This window comes from Nyctibius grandis, chromosome 5 (genome assembly GCF_013368605.1).
Source record: "Nyctibius grandis isolate bNycGra1 chromosome 5, bNycGra1.pri, whole genome shotgun sequence".
NCBI lineage: Eukaryota > Metazoa > Chordata > Aves > Nyctibiiformes > Nyctibiidae > Nyctibius > Nyctibius grandis.
In genome coordinates, this window is record NC_090662.1 from 744608 (window position 1) to 763772 (window position 19165).

At 61.7% G+C, this 19165-nt stretch overlaps 1 protein-coding gene across 4 annotated transcripts in view; it reads left to right on the forward strand.

Moving 5' to 3' along the window:
- The window catches only part of SBF1 (SET binding factor 1), a 74317-nt gene that overhangs the window by 42800 nt on the left and 12352 nt on the right, over positions 1 to 19165 (forward strand). For all 4 annotated transcript variants that reach the window (XM_068401659.1, XM_068401660.1, XM_068401661.1 and 1 more), the window contains exons 8-25: positions 1032 to 1140; positions 2291 to 2404; positions 3127 to 3204; positions 4175 to 4288; positions 5634 to 5762; positions 5978 to 6076; positions 7125 to 7329; positions 7903 to 8015; positions 8700 to 8849; positions 8960 to 9028; positions 9974 to 10132; positions 10311 to 10570; positions 12400 to 12572; positions 12779 to 12852; positions 12948 to 13143; positions 13579 to 13706; positions 14889 to 15064; positions 17998 to 18137. In XM_068401659.1, the coding sequence (XP_068257760.1) occupies positions 1032 to 1140; positions 2291 to 2404; positions 3127 to 3204; positions 4175 to 4288; positions 5634 to 5762; positions 5978 to 6076; positions 7125 to 7329; positions 7903 to 8015; positions 8700 to 8849; positions 8960 to 9028; positions 9974 to 10132; positions 10311 to 10570; positions 12400 to 12572; positions 12779 to 12852; positions 12948 to 13143; positions 13579 to 13706; positions 14889 to 15064; positions 17998 to 18137 (2486 nt within the window). The remainder of the gene's footprint in view (positions 1 to 1031; positions 1141 to 2290; positions 2405 to 3126; positions 3205 to 4174; positions 4289 to 5633; positions 5763 to 5977; positions 6077 to 7124; positions 7330 to 7902; positions 8016 to 8699; positions 8850 to 8959; positions 9029 to 9973; positions 10133 to 10310; positions 10571 to 12399; positions 12573 to 12778; positions 12853 to 12947; positions 13144 to 13578; positions 13707 to 14888; positions 15065 to 17997; positions 18138 to 19165) is intronic.

Sequence of the window (19165 nt, forward strand, 5' to 3'; positions counted from 1 at the left end):
CCTCCCCGTGCTGGCCATCCTGCCTCCCCCATACTGGCCATCCTGCCTCCCCTGTGCTGGCCATCCTGGCTCCCCCGTGCTGGCCGTCCTGCCTCCCCTGTGCTGGCCATCCTGCACAGCTGCTGCTGTGCACTGTTCCTAGCTGTGGCAACTCCTGACAGAGGCAAGCGAGCCCGTGGGGCTGTGGGCCACAGTCTGGCACTGCGTGATCACCCCGTGGGAGAGGCTGGAGGTGCTCATCTCTCCAGAGTCCATCCCCTTTCCCCTCTCTGAGCTGCACAGCAGCCTGTGCAGAGCCCAGAGCGCCGGGGCACCGCAGCCCTCCGTCCCAGCCCCGGGCGCAGCGTCTCGCTGAACGGGGAGGGCTGGGCACTGGGAAGCTTCCAGAAAATCGTGGGGCAGATGCTGCCCTCCCTAGAAAGGGGCCAGCGCATACAGGGCTTTTGTCAAGGTGCCAAAGCCACCGCAGTGAGTCCTGCGAGGTGGCATCCATCCATCCTCCATCCCTGGGGAGCCGGGGATGCTGTCGGCCCGCGGAGCCGGGCCGGGGAGGGGGAGGCTGGGCAGGGGAGGGGGAGGCTGGGCAGAGGAGGGGGAGGCTGGGCAGCGCTGGGGCTGTTTGTGCATCTCCCAAGTAGGGCAGCCGGGATAGACAGGCCATTGTTGGTGCCAGCTCCCGGCGCACTGTTTCCACGCTGGCCTGCCATACCCCCGGGCTGCAGAAGGGCTGTTTGTACTCCAAAGAAAGCTTTCTTTGGGAGTTAAATTGCTCTGCTGGAAACCTTTCCCTCCTTCAGACTTCCAATATAACTCCAGGGCCAGAGAGTGGTCGTGGTCGGTGTCTACGAGCCTTCACAAACCTTGTGCAGCTCTAGGGCGTGCGCTGCGTGAAGGGCTGAGCGTGCCAGGAGGAAGCCTGCCTTCCTGGGGACACAGCCACCCCGTGGCTCCGGAGGTGGGGGGCACCAGCCGGTGTCTGGGTAGAGCAGGGCTCGCCTGGCTGCAGCGACGCTCTTTTTTTTTGGTTGCAGTTTCACGTACGTGCCCATCCTGCCTGCACAGCTCCTCGAGGTCCTGAGCACGCCAACCCCCTTCATCATCGGAGTCCACTCCATCTTCCAGTCGGAGACGCAGGAGCTGGTGAGACGCCGTGAACCCCATCCCTTGTGCCGGGAGGAGAAGTGGTCCGAGGAAGGCGCAGGGCTTGCGTGCCAGCGGGCTCAGAGAGCAGCAAACATTGTCCTGAGGGTGCCCAGGGCAGCAGGCTGAGCACCCCTTGGCCAGGCTGGCCAGCCCGGGCTGCCAGCCAGGCGTGTGGCACGAGCCAAGCTGGGCTGGCAGGGCCATGTGTCGTTGGGGCTTCGGGCTGCAGAGCCCGCACCGAGCGGCTGGGGTCAGCTGGGGTTTGGTTTTGAGCCTCGGTTGGCAGTGCTGGTCCAAGAGGCTGTGTTGGCACCTCAGACATCAGTTAATTAAATCAAAGTGTAACGAGTCTCATCCAAACAGAGAGAGGCTTCTGTGCAGGCTTCTGAAGGCACTGCCGCAGGCTGCTTGGGTCAGGCAGGGCAGTCTCTGTGTTTTGACCTCCATGGGATGGCTGAGGGAGCTGGGGGTGTTTAGCCTGGAGAAGAGGAGGCTCAGAGGTGACCTTAGTGCAGTCTACAACTACCTGAAGGGAGGTTGTAGTGAAGTGGGAGTCGGCCTCTTCTCCCAGGCAACTCGCGATAGGACAAGAGGACACAGCCTCAAGCTTGGCCAGGGGAGGGTCAGGTTGGACATGAGGAAGCATTTCTTCTCAGCAAGGGTCATTAGCCATTGGAAGGGGCTGCCCAGGGAGGTGGTGGAGTCCCCATCTCTGGAGGGGTTTAAGAAAAGCCTGGCCATGGCACTTAGTGGCCTGGTCTAGTTGCCATGGTGGTGTCAGGGCAGTGGTTGGACTCGATGATCCCAGAGGGCTCTTCCAACCTCACTGATTCAGGGATTCTGTCGGGCTGGGGTCGGTGTCTGACGCCTCACCCGGGCTGTGAGGTGCCGAGGAGTCTGATGCCACAAAGTCACAGCAGGTCCCTGCTGAGCCAAGCTGCGCCCCTCTCCTGCCAGGCCGTCCTCCCCTGCTGCCTGCGTTGCAGGGGGTGATGGGGTCCCTTCCTCGCTCGTGTATGGGCACACGCTTGGGTTTGGTGACAGTGGGTGAGAGGAGATAACTGCTGAGGGCTGGAGGGCTCATGGAAGCTGGAGAGGAGACGGGCACCGCTGCCAACTCCTCTCACGCCTCTCCTGCTGCTTCCAGCTGGACGTTGTGATCGCAGACCTGGACGGCGGGACGGTGAACGTCCCCGAGTGCGTGCACATCTCCCTGCTCCCCGAACCTCTGCTCCAGCAGACCCGGGAAGCCCTCTCCATGGTGAGTGCTGCGGCCTTTCCCCGTCTGCAGGGCTCAGACACCTCGGGAATGACACCACATGTCCACGGGGAGCTGGGAACGGAGTGGCGGGGGCTCCTCTGGGAGCAGAGGGCCGTGTCTGGGGGTCCTGCTCGCCGTGTCACAGGAGACCTTCCCCGGTCGTGGTGGCCTCTGGTGCGTGGCAGTGCCGGAGGAGGGTTCTTGTGCCAAAGGTTTCTGGGAAGCGGGCAGCTGGCTCCCAGCCCACGGGCAGGAAGCAGCTGCGGCCCTGAAGCCGTCCTGGCGTGTTCCCAGAGCTGCTGGCCCTGCAGAGCCCGCCCGGGACAATCGCTGCCAGGACCAAACGCTGCCAGAACCAGGGCTCTGCGCTCCGGGCCCTCGGGCATCCCGAGGAGGGCTCAGGCCCTGAGGCTTCCCTCACATGGCAGAGTGTTTTCTGGTGGTGGAGTCACCATCTCTGGAGGGGTTTAAGAAAAGCCTGGCCATGGCACTTAGTGCCCTGGTCTAGTTGCCATGGTGGTGTCAGGGCAATGGTTGGACTCGATGAGCCCAGAGGGCTCTTCCAACCTCAGTGATTCTGGGATTCTGGTACCTGCTGGTTCCAGGCCTGTTGGTTTATTTCCAAACCCCTCGGACCTTTGCGGTGGGTCTCGGGGGAACGCTGAGAAGGCGGAGACGTCCCTGGGCCCGGGCTCAGCGCGCTTTGTGCCTTGTCTGTGCAGGTCTTGGACCCAGAGCTGGAGGTAGCAGATCTCGCCTTCCCCCCTTCGACGATTTCTGCATCTTCTCTCAAAATGCAGGTGAGTGGAGCGGGGAGGAGGGGGCAGCCCCCCGCTGAGGCTGCCCTCCCTGCCCTCTGGGTGTTGGGGAGGTTGAGGCACAGCACGGTACTGCCAGGACATGGAGCTGTTGGAGTGAGTCCAGAGGAGGCCACGGAGATGCTCAGAGGGCTGGAGCCCCTCTGCTCTGGAGACAGGCTGGGAGAGCTGGGGCTGTTCAGCCTGGAGAAGAGAAGGCTCCGGGGAGACCTTCTAGCACCTTCCAGTGCCTGAAGGGGCTACAGGAAAGCTGGAGAGGGGCTTTTTACAAGGGCATGGAGTGACAGGATGAGGGGGAATGGTTTTAAACTGCAAGAGGGGAGATTGAGATGAGATGTGAGGAAGAAATTCTTTGGTGTGAGGGTGGTGAGAGCCTGGCCCAGGTTGCCCAGAGCAGCTGTGGCTGCCCCCTCCCTGGCAGTGTTCAAGGGCAGGTTGGATGGGGCTGGGAGCAACCTGGTCTGGTGGAAGGTGTCCCTGCCCGTGGCAGGGGGGTGGGACTGGATGGGCTTTAAGGTCCCTTCCAACCCAAACCAGTCTGTGAGTCTGTGATTCTGTGACACCGAGGCCACAGCTCCAGGCCTTGCCCTTTCAGTAGCCGGCCCGTGGACAGGGGCTGCTGGGTTTGTCGCCGCACTGGAGCAGGAGCTGGAGGCAGACCCCGACCCTTTGGGCCCTCCAGCAGACCCGGGGCTGTGTGAGCTCCCTTTTCCGCTGCGCGCAGCGCCGGGGACACAGTGAAGGGCCGGCAGCACGGGGACTCCAGCCTGCCCTGTCCCTTTGTCCCTGCAATCTCTGCTGAGTTTCCTGCCCTGCTCAGCGGACGCTGACCCTGACCCGTGGGTTGATCCCCTCGGCCCTACACTGGGTGCAAACTCCTGCCCCCGTGAGCTGCCCGTCTGCACCCTCAGCCCGACCGCGCTGTCACCGCGCTGTCCTTCCCCCCTCGCAGGACAAGGAGATCCGGGCCGTCTTCCTCCGCTTGTTTGCACAGCTGCTGCAGGGCTACCGCTGGTGCCTGCACATCATCCGCATCCACCCCGAGCCCGTCATCCGATTCCATAAGGTGAGCGCAGAGGCGGGCAGAGGCTGGTGGGCACTGCGGGCACTCGGCTCTGCCAGCCCGGCCAGGCAGCACCTGGGGGAGCAGGGGGGAAGCACTGGGGGCCTGGGCAGCAAGGGGGGCTGGGAGCGTGTTCCTGCAGGGAGGATGGAGTTGTCATCCAAAGGGACCTGGACAGGCTGGAGAGCTGGGCCTGTGCGAACCGCATGGAGTTCAACAAGGCCAAGTGCAAGGTCCTGCCCGTGGGTCGGGGCAATCCCAAGCACAAACCCAGGCTGGGCGGAGAATGGGTTGAGAGCAGCCCTGAGGAGAAGGACTTGGGGGTGATGGGTGACAAGGAGCTCACCATGAGCCGGCACCGTGCGCTGGCAGCCCAGAAAGCCACCCGTGTGCTGGGCTGCATCCCCAGCAGCGTGGCCAGCAGGTCAGGGAGGGGATTCTGCCCCTCTGCTCCGCTCTGGTGAGACCCCCCTGCAGTGCTGCGTCCAGCTCTGGGGCCCAACAGAAGAAGGACACGGAGCTGTTGGAGCGAGTCCAGAGGAGGCCACGGAGATGCTCCGAGGGCTGGAGCCCCTCTGCTCTGGAGACAGGCTGAGAGAGCTGGGGCTGTTCAGCCTGGAGAAGAGAAGGCTGCGGGGAGACCTTCTAGCACCTTCCAGTGCCTGAAGGGGCTACAGGAAAGCTGGAGAGGGGCTTTTGACAAGGGCCTGGAGTGACAGGACGAGGGGGAACAGTTTTAAACTGACAGAGGGGAGAATGAGATGAGATATTAAGAGGAAATTCTTTATGACCTACGAGGAACGGCTGAGGGAGCTGGGGGTGTTTAGGCTGGAGAAGAGGAGGCTCAGAGGTGACCTTAGTGCAGTCTACAACTACCTGAAGGGAGGTTGTAGCGGGGTGGGAGTCGGCCTCTTCTCCCAGGCAACCAGCGACAGGACAAGAGGACACAGCCTCAAGCTTGGCCAGGGGAGGGTCAGGTTGGCCATTAGGAAGCATTTCTTCTCAGCAAGGGTCATTAGGCATTGGAAGGGGCTGCCCAGGGAGGTGGTGGAGTCCCCATCTCTGGAGGGGTTTAAGAAAAGCCTGGCCATGGCACTTAGTGCCCTGGTCTAGTTGCCATGGTGGTGTCAGGGCAATGGTTGGACTCGATGAGCCCAGAGGGCTCTTCCAACCTCATTGATTCTGGGATTCTGTGTAAGCCCTGTCCCTGCACCCACGTGAGATGAGGAAGGAGACAGCGTGGTCCCATTGCTGTCCTTCGCTGTGGTGACGGTGTCACTCATGCTGCCACGTCAGCTGGGACGACTGACCCCCCGGCAGTGACGGTGCTCGCTCTCCCCTCTTCCAGGCAGCCTTCCTGGGGCAGCGGGGGCTGACGGAGGACGACTTCCTCACCAAGGTGCTGGAGGGCATGGCGTTCGCTGGCTTCGTGACCGAGCGGGGGGCCCCGTACCGCTCCATCGACCTGTTTGATGAGGTAAGGGGCAGTTTGGGGGCAGCACCCCCTGCCCAACCGCCCCGCATGTCCTTGGGGTGCTCAGCTCTCCCTGCCCCTCAAGGGACGGAGCCGGGGGTCTGCTGTGACCCCCTGGCTGTGGCGTTGCACCGGGGGACGGAGCCGGGGTATGGGAAGGGTGGCTGGATCCTGCCCTGCAGGCAGCTCCTCCTCTCACCCCTCTCCTCTCCTCCCAGCTCGTGGCGTACGAAGTGAAGCGCATGCGCGCGGAAGAGGGGAACAAGCAGAAAATACTGCGGCACATCAAGGAGCTGGCGGAGAAGCTGTACAAAAACGTGAGTCCTGGAGGGGGGAAGCTGCTGGGAGCGGGGTAACGGGGCAGGGGGAGCCTGGGGGGGAGCCCTGGTCCGTCTGTCCGCCCTCCCTGAGCTCTTGCTGGACCTGATGCTCGCGGTGCGTGATCCCAGCCCAGCCCACGCTGTCGGGGCGTCTGCTGGTGGGCCCGGAGGTGTCTGGCCTGGCGTGAGCTGCTCCCAGGAGCGGGGTTCCTTGGTTTGGGGTGGCCTGGGCATCAGGCGCTCCACGCCTTGGCCGCTGCGCTTGTTGTCTGATCCAGAGTGGGCCAGCAAAGGTCTTCTGAAAGCACAGCAGCGCCTGCGGGGCCTTCGGCTGTCTCAGGACAGAGCTCCTGAGTGGTGCTTTGCTTGCTGCTGTGCTCAGGGCCAAAGCGAGCTCTCCTTGCGGCTCCTGTTCTGGGCCCCACACTTCAAGAAAGACGTTGAGGTGTTGGAGCGAGTGCAGAGGAGGGCGACCAAGCTGGGGAAGGGTCTGGAGGGTCTGACGTGCGAGGAACGGCTGAGGGAGCTGGGGGTGTTTAGCCTGGAGAAGAGGAGGCTCAGAGGTGACCTTAGTGCAGTCTACAACTACCTGAAGGGAGGTTGGAGCGCAGAGGGAGTCGGCCTCTTCTCCCAGGCAACCAGTGACAGGACAAGAGGACACAGCCTCAAGCTTGGCCAGGGGAGGTTCAGGTTGGCCATGAGGAAGCATTTCTTCTCAGCAAGGGTCATTAGCCATTGGAAGGGGCTGCCCAGGGAGGTGGTGGAGTCACCATCTCTGGAGGGGTTGAAGAAAAGCCTGGGCATGGCACTTAGTGCCCTGGTCTAGTTGCCATGGTGGTGTCAGGGCAATGGTTGGACTCGATGAGCCCAGAGGGCTCTTCCAACCAGAGCGCAGGGTGCCGCTCCTGGGGGGCTGTAGGTACCGGCTGGGAGGGTGGCCTCGGAGCAGTGGAGGATGCTGAAGGACGCCTCGCTGGGGCTCCTGCCCTGGGAGAGGCTGCGTCGTGTCCACACGCCTGAAAAGAAACTGTCTCTGCTGTGCCAGGAGAACCCGTACCCCGCGGTGACCATGCACAAGGTGCAGAAGCCCACGGAGGGCTGTCACCTGCGCCTCCACCAGAAGCCTTTTCCCCGTTTGGATGAGGGGACGGTGCAGTGGATCATCGACCAGGCCACCGCCAAGCTGCAGACGGCTCCTCCCGCTGTGAAGGCGGAGAAGAAGTGCATGGTGCCATCGGGACCCCCCATCGGTGGGTGCTGTTCAATATCTTTATAGATGATCTAGACGTAGGGATGGAGTGCACCCTCAGGGAATGTGCAGATGGCCCCAAGCTGGGTGGGAGTGTCGATCTGCTGGAGGGTAGGAAGGGTCTGCAGAGGGGTCTGGACAGGTTGGATTGATGGGCCGAGACCAACGGCGTGAGGTTCAACAAGAACAAGTGCCGGGTCTGACACTTGGGCCACAACAACTCCACACACTTCAAGAAAGATGTTGAGGTGCTGGAGTGAGTCCAGAGGAGGGCGACCAAGCTTTACCACAGCGTTGGTGGCTCCTTCTCACCCTACGCCATGTCGGAGGGTCCTGTGGGAGCAAAGTGGAGGAGCAGCAGCGCTGTCCCCGTTATCTTCTGCCCCTTGGGCTGCTCAGAGCTCCCTGGAGTCTGTCAGCCAGCACGAGGGGACGCCTGAAGACCCCATAGTATTCTTCCAGCGTGAGCTCTTGGAGCCTAGAGCCCGAGGAGCAGGGGAGGGAGCACCCGTCCCTCCCCACCCAAGGGTGAAAGTCCTGCCCTGATGGAACTAACAGGCGATTGTCTCCCCAGCTGCCATCCTGGAGCGCAACGGCAACGCCCTGGCCAACAGCGCCCGGCGCCTGGAGGTGGTCAGGAACTGCATCTCCTACGTCTTTGAGAACAAGATGTTAGAAGCCAAAAAGGTGAGGGGGGCTCCGGAGGAGCCGGTGGTTGAGGGAAGGAGCGGGGCGGTGGCTCTGCCTCTCCTCCATGGAAGGCTGGAGAGGACATTCCCTGCCTGTGTCCCCATCTCTGCTGACCACAGTTCCCATCTCTGCTCCCCTGTTCCCCGCTCAGCGCTGTTCCTCCTCCTTGTGTCCCTGGGCTGGTGGCTCCACTGCACCAGCTCGGTGCTATTTCTGCATCTCCCGGTGCCCCCCGGGCTCTGTCCCGTGGAGTTAACGGGGCTGGGGTCCTCCCTGGCTTTGCTGAGCGGGGTCTTCCTGGGATTGGGGTCCTCCCTGGCCTTGCTGAGTGGGGCCCTCCTGGGGCTGGGGTCCACCGTGGCCTTGCTGAGCAGGGTCTTCCCAGGGCTGGGGTCCTCCCTGGCCTTGCTGAGCAGGGTCTTCCCAGGGCTGGGGTCCTCCCTGGCCTTGCTGAGCAGGGTCTTCCCGGGGCTGGGGTCCTCCCTGGCCTTGCTGAGTGGGGTCTGTGCCCCGGCGTGGGGCTTTGCTCCGCTTTGCCTCCACGTGGGATGAGCTGTGTGTGCCCACCCCGGTGTCACCCAGCGCTGCCAGAACGTGGAGCCCCTCCTGCAGCTCCTCGGCCTGACCAGAGCTCTGCTGGTCCCTGTCCTTCTGCTCCATCACCTCTCCCTCCCCCTGCAGCTCTTCCCCGCCGTGCTGCGTGCCATGAAGGGCCGGGCGGCCCGGCACTGCCTCACCCAGGAGCTGAACCTGCACGTGCAGCAGAACCGGGCGGTGCTGGACCACCAGCAGTTCGATTTCATAATCCGCATGATGAACTGCTGCTTGCAGGTAGGAGAGGGCCGGGCAGAGCGTGGCTCTGGGGAGGGAGCTTGTCCCTCCCCGGGGTGGGTGTGGGGGTCTTGTGGTGAATCCCCTTGTAACCTCCGCTCTCTTCCCAGGACTGCACGGCCATGGACGAGCACGGGATCGCAGCCGCCCTCCTGCCGCTGGTCACCGCCTTCTGCCGAGTGAGTCCCTGCAGAGCCCCTGGGCAGCTTTCGCAGCGCCTCGGGGGCCGCGGAGGCTGGTGGGCTGAGGGGCTGAGCCAGGGCAGGTTGTCCCCTCGCTGCGCTGGGCTGGGCTGAGATGGGATTGTGCCTCCCCAAAGCGTCTGTGGCGTGAGGGGCTGTGGGGCTCTGGGTGGGTGCTGGGCATATGGAATCACAGAATCCCAGGATGGTTTGGGTGGGAAGGGACCTTAAAGCCCATCCAGTCCCAACCCCCTGCCACGGGCAGGGACACCTTCCACCAGACCAGGTTGCTCCCAGCCCCATCCAACCTGCCCTTGAACACTGCCAGGGAGGGGGCAGCCACAGCTGCTCTGGGCAACCTGGGCCAGGCTCTCACCACCCTCACAGCAAAGAATTTCTTCCTCAGATCTCATCTCAATCTCCCCTCTTGCAGTTTAAAACCATTCCCCCTCGTCCTGTCACTCCATGCCCTTGTCAAAAGCCCCTCTCCCGCTTTCCTGTAGCCCCTTCAGGCATTGGAAGGTGCTAGAAGGTCTCCCCGGAGCCTTCTCTTCTCCAGGCTGAACAGCCCCAGCTCTCTCAGCCTGTCTCCAGAGCAGAGGGGCTCCAGCCCTCTGAGCATCTCCGTGGCCTCCTCTGGACTCACCCCAACAGCTCCGTGTCCTTCTTATGTATATCTGAGAGGGGTTTGCAAGGAGTTTTAGTGGTTTGTTGAGTGGTGGCCTTGGCAGTGCTGGGTTAATGGTTGGACTCGATGATCTTAAAGGTCCTTTCCAATCAAAACGATTCTGTGAATGCTGGGAGGAGCTGGTGTCCCTCCTGCCAGCCCAAGGGTACGTTGCCTTTCCCAGCACCAGGCTAGAGCGAGGATTACCTGCAGAGGGGAGCTGGGCACAAAGGCCACATCCGTATGAAACTCTCTTCCACCTTCTGCTTCCTCAGAAACTGAGCCCGGGCATCACGCAGTTCGCCTACAGCTGCGTGCAGGAGCACGTGGTGTGGACCAACATCCAGTTCTGGGAGGCCATGTTCTACTGCGACGTGCAGAACCACATCCGAGCCTTGTACCTGGACAGCAACGAGGAGAACCACACGGATGAGGTGAGGAGGTGACAACACAGGAGCAGCTCTCCCCCAGGGTCCACGGGCTGCTCAGGATCCTGAACCAGCCCGAGGGGCTGCAGCCTGGTTCTGGGAGGTTCCTGGGGGAGCAGTGGGGTGAAGGCTGGCAGGTCTCCTGTCCGTGCAGACACCTGACAACTCCTTCCAACTCCTTCAGGAGAGCACAGAGGGGCCACAGGAAGCCAAGTCTGCCCTGGAGATAGCATCGGAGCAGCTGAGGCTCTGGCCCACCATGAGCCGAGAGAAACAGCAGGAGCTGATCCAGAAGGAGGAGAGCACGGTCTTCAGCCAGGCCATCCACTACGCCAACCGCATGAGCTACCTGCTCCTGCCTCTGGACACCAGCAAGAACCGCCTGCTACGCAGCTCCGGGCTGGGCGACGTGGAGAGTGTCAGCAACAGCTTCGTCACCAACAGGTGAGCAGGGCTGGCAAGCTGCAGGGAGAGCGGGGCAACCTGAACTGGGGTGGGAGCTCCTTGGGCCAGGACCTGGGGCATCTGCGTCATTCAGCTGCCCTCAGGATTGATGCAGGTTGCAGTGCCCAGGGGTGTTTCATATCAAGGGTGGAAGCTCCCCTGGGTTCATATCAAGGGTGGAAGCTCCCCTGGGTTCATACCAAGGGTGGAAGCTCCCCTGGGTTCATACCAAGGGTGGAAGCTCCCCTGGGTTCATACCAAGGGTGGAAGCTCCCCTGGGTTCATACCAAGCATGGAAGCTCTCCTGGGTTCATATCCAGCATGGAAGCTCCCCTGGGTTCATATCAAGGGTGGAAGCTCCCCTGGGTTCATACCAAGCGTGGAAGCTCCCCTGGGTTCATATCAAGGGTGGAAGCTCTCCTGGGTTCATGTCAAGCGTGGAAGCTCTCCTGGGTTCCTATCAAGAGTGGAAGCTCCCCTGGGTTCATATCAAGAGTGGAAGCTCCCCTGGGTTCATATCAAGCGTGGAAGCTCTCCTGGGTTCCTATCAAGAGTGGAAGCTCCCCTGGGTTCATATCAAGGGTGGAAGCTTCCCTGGGTTCATATGAAGGGTGGAAGCTCCCCTGGGTTCATATCCAGAGTGGAAGGTCCCCTGGGTTCATATCAAGGGTGGAAGCTCTCCTGGGTTCATATCAAGGGTGGAAGCTCTCCTGGGTTCATATCAAGCATGGAAGCCCCCCTGGGTTCATACCAAGTGTGGAAGCTCTCCTGGGTTCATATCAAGCGTGGAAGCTCTCCTGGATTCATATCAAGGGTGGAAGCTCTCCTGGGTTCATATCAAGGGTGGAAGCTCTCCTGGGTTCATATCAAGCGTGGAAGCTCCCCTGGGTTCATATCCAGGGTGGAAGCCCCCCTGGGTTCATATCAAGCGTGGAAGCTCCCCTGGGTTCATATCAAGGGTGGAAGCTCTCCTGGGTTCATACCAAGCGTGGAAGCTCTCCTGGATTCATATCAAGGGTGGAAGCTCTCCTGGGTTCATATCAAGCGTGGAAGCTCCCCTGGGTTCATATCAAGCGTGGAAGCTCTCCTGGGTTCATACCAAGCGTGGAAGCTCTCCTGGGTTCATATCAAGCGTGGAAGCTCCCCTGGGTCCATATCAAGTGTGGAAGCTCCCCTGGGTTCCTATCAAGAGTGGAAGCTCCCCTGGGTTCATATGAAGGGTGGAAGCTCCCCTGGGTTCATATCCAGGGTGGAAGCTCCCCTGGGTTCATATCAAGCGTGGAAGCTCCCCTGGGTTCATATGAAGGGTGGAAGCTCCCCTGGGTTCATATGAAGGGTGGAAGCTCCCCTGGGTTCATATGAAGGGTGGAAGCTCCCCTGGGTTCATATCAAGGGTGGAAGCTCTCCTGGGTTCATATCAAGCGTGGAAGCTCCCCTGGGCTCATATCCAGAGTGGAAGCTCTCCTGGGTTCATATCAAGCGTGGAAGCTCCCCTGGGTTCATGTCAAGCGTGGAAGCTCTCCTGGGTTCCTATCAAGAGTGGAAGCTCCCCTGGGTTCATATCAAGGGTGGAAGCTCCCCTGGGTTCATATCAAGGGTGGAAGCTCCCCTGGGTTCATACCGAGCGTGGAAGCTCCCCTGGGTTCATATCAAGGGTGGAAGCTCCCCTGGGTTCATATCAAGCGTGGAAGCTCCCCTGGGTTCATATCAAGAGTGGAAGCTCCCCTGGGTTCATATCAAGGATGGAAGCTCCCCTGGGCTCTGCCTGGTGTGGGTTCCAGCATAGGAGAGCCGTTCTGGGGTAACTCTTCCCTACTCTTGTACGGCAGCATCGCTGGCAGCGTGGCTGAGAGCTACGACACAGAAAGTGGCTTTGAGGATGCCGAGAGCTCCGACGTGGCCAACTACGTGGTGCGATTCATCAACCGCTTCGTGGACAAAGTCTGCACGGAGAGTGGAGTCACCAACGAGCACCTCAAGGGGCTGCACGTCATGATCCCTGGTAAGACGTGCTGCAGCAGCGCTGGGGAGTGGGCAGCTGTGTGAGCCCGCTGGGGAGCCTTCGGGGTGAGCTGGGGGGTCTGCTCAGGAGATGGGTCTGGAAGAAGCAGTGGGAAGGCCAGGAGAAGGCACACGGGGTGCTGTGGGGTGGGTTGGTGCGTCAGGCAGGACTTCGCTCATGATCTTTGGCTTCGTGTTTGCTCGCAGATATTGTGCAGATGCACATAGAGACGCTGGATGCCGTGCACAGGGAGAGCAAGAGGCTTCCTCCCATCCAGAAGGTACGGACCTGGCCTGCTGTGGTGGGGGGAAGGTGGTGGCACGTCCCCTTCCGCCGCCTGCGTGGGCCTGAACTTCCTATCCTACATCCCCGTAGCCAAAGCTGCTGCGCCCCAACCTGTTGGTGGGTGAGGAGTGTGTGATGGAAGGGCTCCGCGTGTACCTCATGCCTGATGGACGGGAAGAAGCTGCTGGAGGGAATATCGGTGGTCCACCTCTCCTGCCTGCAGAAGGAGCCATCTTCCTCACCACCTACCGCATCATCTTCAAAGGCACTCCCACGGACCCTCTGGGTAAGGCTCTGGTGTGCACCACGTCTTCTGTCTTCATGGGCTGGGGAGGAGGTGGCCGGTAGCTCTCCTGGAGCAGTGGCTGCAGCTCACCTTGCTGCAGGAGCTGCTGAGAAGGGCCTCAGGTGGCTGCCTTGGGTGAGGGACCAGCCAACACTGGGCATTCCTGGGTGCTGCTGCAACCACCACAAGCTTAGTGGTTGCTCCCAGTGCTCTGGGTGGTTGCTCTTGCTCTCCACCTTTGGTAGGTGATCAATTACTCATGCCCATCCTAGATATCATCTACAAGTTGCCATGGGCTGGCTGTAGGATGTCTGGCCTGTTTCTGGCCACTTTATCCTGCTGGTGATGGCCACCAAGGGGGGTCCAGCATGGCCTGGCCTTGTGTGGGGCTGAGGCAGCAGGATGTGGTTAACCTGTTCCCATGCTTCTGCCCAGTGGGGGAGCAGGTGGTGATCCGGTCCTTCCCCATTGCCTCGCTGACCAAAGAGAAGAAGATCAATATCCAGGCCCAGGTGGATCAGTTCATCCAGGAGGGCTTGCAGCTGCGCTCGTGCACATTCCAGGTGAGACCTCCTGGGGCTGTGGGCTGCTCCTTTGCATTGCAGGGTCTCTGCTGAGGAGCTCGTTGCTGGTGGGACCCAGCAGGTGTGTGGCCATGGCTGGCACCATCCCCTGGGACAAGGCACTACCCAGGCTGACATGGTTTGGGGGTTGTTTTCCTGAGGGACCAAAGCCAGCCTTGGGAGCAGGTGATGGTGTAGCTGAGGGGACTGAGCTGGAGGTCCCCTTGCAGAGGAAGGAGTAGGCTGTGGTCCATGGACTCACAGACTGGTTTGGGTTGGAAGGGACCTTAAAGCCCATCCAGTCCCAACCCCCTGCCACGGGCAGGGACACCTTCCACCAGACCAGGTTGCTCCCAGCCCCATCCAACCTGGCCTTGAACACTGCCAGGGAGGGGGCAGCCACAGCTGCTCTGGGCAACCTGGGCCAGGCTCTCACCACCCTCACAGCAAAGAATTTCTCCCTCATATCTCATCTCAATCTCCCCTCTTGCAGTTTAAAACCGTTCCCCCTCGTCCTCTCACTCCATGCCCTTGTCAAAAGCCCCTCTCCAGCTTTCCTGTAGCCCCTTCAGGCACTGGAAGGTGCTAGAAGGTCTCCCCGGAGCCTTCTCTTCTCCAGGCTGAACAGCCCCAGCTCTCTCAGCCTGTCTCCAGTCACTGTCCTGTTGTACACAGGAGCAGCTTCTTGCTCTTTAGCTTGGGGCTCCTTTCCAACTGCTCCGGTGGCTGCTGGAGCCCTGAGGAGGTGTGAGACATCCACACACGGCACCAGGCAGGTCTTGGGGGAGAGAAATGCAGCAGGGAGAGATGTCACAACACAAGTAGTTACCCAGCATTTTACATCTTGTGGAGGTGGAGCAATGCTGGGAGCAGAGCACCTAAAACACAGTCTGCTCCTCCCTGCCCACCTCGCGTGCTCAGAGCCACGGTGGCCGGGCACTGGGGACATCACAGGGGCAGTGGCACTGGGTACGGGTATGGGACAGAGGGACTGGCATGGAGGGACGGACAGGGCAGCCTCCCAGCCTGGCTTGTGCCCCTTGCTGTCCCTGCTCCCAACTGGGCCCTGAGCTCTGCCCTGTGTGGTGGGAAGAGCCCTTCCCAGTCCCCTGCCCCAGTGGGAAGAGCCCAGCCATGTTGACCACGCCGTGACCGTCCTCCTGCTCTCTGCTGTCCCCGCAGTTGCTGAAGATCGCCTTCGATGAGGAGGTGGCTTCAGACAGCGCCGAGATCTTCAGGAAGCACCTGCACAAGCTGCGCTACCCCCAGCACGTGCGCGGCACCTTCGCCTTCACCGTGGGCCAGTCGCCCAAGCAAGCCATGCAGCCCAAGGCCAAGGAGAAGAACCCCTCGCTCAGGTACTCGTGCCGTGGGGACACCAGCATTTGGGGTGTGCTTGACCCTTTGGGGCACCGCAGGGCTCCTCCGCTCCCTCCTCCAGCCCACCCATCAGACCCCGCTGAGCAGGGGTCACTCGAGAAGAGCTGGGGCACAGGCTCCTGAGCTGGAGCTCGGGGTCCCTGAGCCAGCCTCGCTCAGACCTCTCCTTGCGCGGGATCTCCACTTGTCACAGAATCCCAGAGTCGTTTGGGTTGGGAAGGACCTTTAAGACCATCGAGTCCAACTGTTAACCCAGCACTGCCAAGGCCACCACTAACCCATGGCCCTCAGCACCACATCTACACGGCTTTTAAATCCCCCAGGGATGGGGACTCCACCACTGCCCTGGGCAGCCTGTGCCAGCGCTTGACAACCCTTTCCATGAAGAAATTGTCCCTGATCTCCAATCTAAACCTCCCCTGGGGCAACTTGAGGCCGGTTCCTCTTGTCCTGTCACTTGTTACCTGGGAGAAGAGACCGACCCCCCTCGCTCCACCCTCCTTTCAGGCAGTTGTAGAGAGCGAGAAGGTCTCCCCTCAGCCTCCTTTTCTCCAGGCTAAACCCCCCCAGGTCCCTCAGCTGCTCCCATCACACTTGTGCTCCAGACCCTTCCCCAGCCCCGTTGCCCTTCTCTAGACTTGCTCCAGCACCTCAAGGTCTTTCTTGTGGTGAGGGGCCCAAAACTGCACCCAGGATTCGAGGTGCTTTGGGAGGGGACGTGCTGCGTGCCCATCAGCCATCTCCCAGCCTCGTGCGGGGTGTTTGCTTCAGTGGTGTTCCCTGCCCTATTGCCCAGGCTGAAACAGCGCAAGCCCCACAGAATCTCAGAATCAACCAGGTTGGAAGAGCCCTCTGGGATCATCGAGTCCAACCATTGCCCTGACACCACCATGGCAACTAGACCAGGGCACTAAGTGCCATGGCCAGGCTTTTCTGAAACCCCTCCAGAGATGGGCACTCCACCACCTCCCTGGGCAGCCCCTTCCAATGGCTAATGACCCTTGCTGAGAAGAAATGCTTCCTCATGTCCAACCTGACCCTCCCCTGGCCAAGCTTGAGGCTGTGTCCTCTTGTCCTAGCGCTGGTTGCCTGGGAGAAGAGGCCGACTCCCACTTCACTACAACCTCCCTTCAGGTAGTTGTAGACTGCACTAAGGTCACCTCTGAGCCTCCTCCTCTCCAGGCTAAACACCCGAGGAGGCATCTCCCGGGGGAGGTTCAGCGGGACGAGCGGGCTGCGCTGTGCCGGGGGCCGGGGCGATGCTCTGCGTGGTGCTGCCCGGCGGCCAGGCCCTCCTCAGGGCGAGGTTGTCCGTGCTGTCGCGCTGGGGGCTGGTTGCTGCTGCGTTCGTGCTTGCTGTGCCCCTCAGTCTAAGCGTCTCTCCCGTGTGTTTGTGACTCAGCTCCCAGCAGGTGACCGATATGTTCCAGGGCCTGACAGTGGGGGTCATGTCCCTCGGGCACCTTGGCCATTCAACCACGTAAGATGCCTTCACCCTGGGCGGGAGCTTGCGAGGTGGCATTGGCTCAGGCTGCAGCCTTCACTGCTCCCAGGGTTTCTTCTCACCTGCTCTGCATGCGACCTGGGCTGTGGGCTTGTCACTTGGGGGCTGCCCTTTTCCTGCCCGGTCAGGTTTGGGGTGCACACTGTCACCGTCACAGCCCCGAGGCGGGTGGTCGCTCATCCTGGTGCTCCGTGGCACTTTGGTGGATCCCAGGATGTGCCGAGGGAGCTGTGCCTGTGCCACCAACCCCCAGAGACCTCTCCAGCCCTGCTCCAGGCCTGGGCGTGCTCTCCAAAGTCTGTGACCTTGCGAGATCTGCTTTGTCCCCCCCAGATCTGCTCCCAGTGGCCCCCACTATCTGCAGATCTTCCTCCTCTCCTTCCTGGCCCCGTACCTGTTCTCAGGACAGCGTTACTCCTCGCTCCCAAGGCTTTCCCTCCCCTGGTAAACGCGGGCAGCAGTTGGGTCCCCTCCCCATCTGCTTTGCCCTCCCAAGGCCGCTCCCAGGCTCACGTTGGCCCCCACCCTGGTAAGGTGAATTTCTAGGAGTCTTTGCATCAGCGTAGCTGTTATCCCGGGCTGGACATGGCCCCTTCCCTGGCTGACGTACACCCCATGTCTCCTCAGTCTGTTCCCTGCTGAGCCGCGGGGCTCACCGAGGTGATGCTGAGCGCCGGGTCCAGCGTGTGGGCAGCCCTTCCTGCCCTCAGGAGCTCCGTCGTGCCGAGCCCGTTCTGACCACGCAGCCTAACCCCCCGTGGGTTCTGGCAGGTCTCCCTTCCCTGCTCTCCCCGGGCTGCCCTCGGGAGCCTGGCCACGCTCTCCCTGTCCCTTACGTGGCATCAAGCGGGTCACCTCCCGCCAGCTGCCTGCCCTCTGCCCAGGAGGAGCAGCCCTGTGGCCAGGCTGGGCTGGCGACGTCCCTGCGGTGGGTCCCCTGGCCCCTGCCTTGAGCTGGAGCCCACCTCCTCCGGGGACGAGCCAGCTCGCTGCCTGTGGCAGCCCCCACGTGGAGGTGATGGCGTTAGAGCCCGGGACAAGGCTGGCGTCCCCTCGGGTCGGGAGGCTGGGGCGTCTGCTCAGCCTGGCTGCCCCGTCAGGCCTCCCCAGGCCCCCCCAGGGAAGGGAAGTGCTGTAGGCTCTGGCTCGGTGCCCTCCCACCCCAAGCAACCAGCTCCTCCGTGCCAGGGAGCTGGCAGGTGCCATCTCCCCTCCGGTGGTGACAGTGACTTGGACCCCGCGCCTGTAGCCGGTGGTGAGGGATGCTCCTGTCTCTGCTTCGCTCTCGGTGTGACGGAGGGTTGGTGTCTCTGACCCTCCCCAGCTGCTCCTCTGGCCGCGCCGGGCTCTGGCCGTGCACCTTCTGGGGGTGGTATCAGCCGGCCTCAACCTCTGCTCTGGTTCCAGGACACTCTCCAAAAACCTGGTGAAAAACGCCAAGAAAACGATCGGCCGCCAGTACGTGACGCGCAAGAAGTACACGCCGCCCGCGTGGGAGCAGCGGAGCAGCCAGCACTTCCCCGAGGACAACGAGGATGAGATCTCAGGTTGGGAGCACCCCGGGCAGGGGAGGGAGGCCGTGGGGAGCGGCGCGTGCGCTGGAGCGGGAGCATATTCCAGCTGGGAGAGGCCTCGGCCATCCCTTGGCCGGGGAGGAGGCACGGGAGCTTCCCTGGTGCTGGGATTGCCACCATGGTCGCCTCTCCCAGTTCTCCATGGTCCACCAGCTCTTGTCTGCTGGTGGTGGCCAGTCAGCAGCTCCATGTGCTTCCAATACCCAGTGAGCCCTGCGGAGAGGAGGAAGTTCTTTGGTCTGTGGCCTCAGCTCCTCGGGTGAAAAACCCCAGGTTTCAGCTGCAGCAAGGCAGGTTAGGTGAGACGTGAGCAGAGCTTGGCTGGTTTGAGGGTAGCGAAGGACTGGAAGGGACAGGAGTCCCCTGCGTTGAAGGTCACAGCCCTCCCAGGTGGGAAGACCTGTCAGGGGAGACGTGGGTGGGGGTTAGGGCTTCAGTGGGGAGCGGTGTCTGCGGGGGCCAGTCCCTCCTGCCGTGCGTGGGGCTGGTCCATCACACTGGACGTGACTGATTTGGGCTGCCCAGGGAGGTGGTGGAGTCACCATCTCTGGAGGGGTTTAAGAAAAGCCTGGCCATGGCACTTAGTGCCCTGGTCTAGTTGCCATGGTGGTGTCAGGGCAATGGTTGGACTCGATGAGCCCAGAGGGCTCTTCCAGCCTCATTGATTCTGGGGTTCTGTGACGCATCGGTGTTGGGCCGTTCCTCATCTCTCGCCGGTATCAATCGTTGTGAAGGCACCAAAGAAATCTGCTGTAACATCGGTACCCAGGCAGCTGGCTTTTCTTTGGGCTTTTAAGCTCACAAGGAAGGGCTCTCGCCCCAGAGCCCAGCGCCCAGCCCTTGGGACGGGGCAGCTGAGCTCTCCCGTTCCAGGTGAAGGTGGTGGGAGGGATCTCCTGCCCTGTCCCATCTCTGCTCGGCTGGGAGATGCCTCCAGCCCAGCCGTCTCCTCCAGCTGCACGTGGGACGCTGGGTCTGTGCCGAGGGTGGCCCCAGACTCC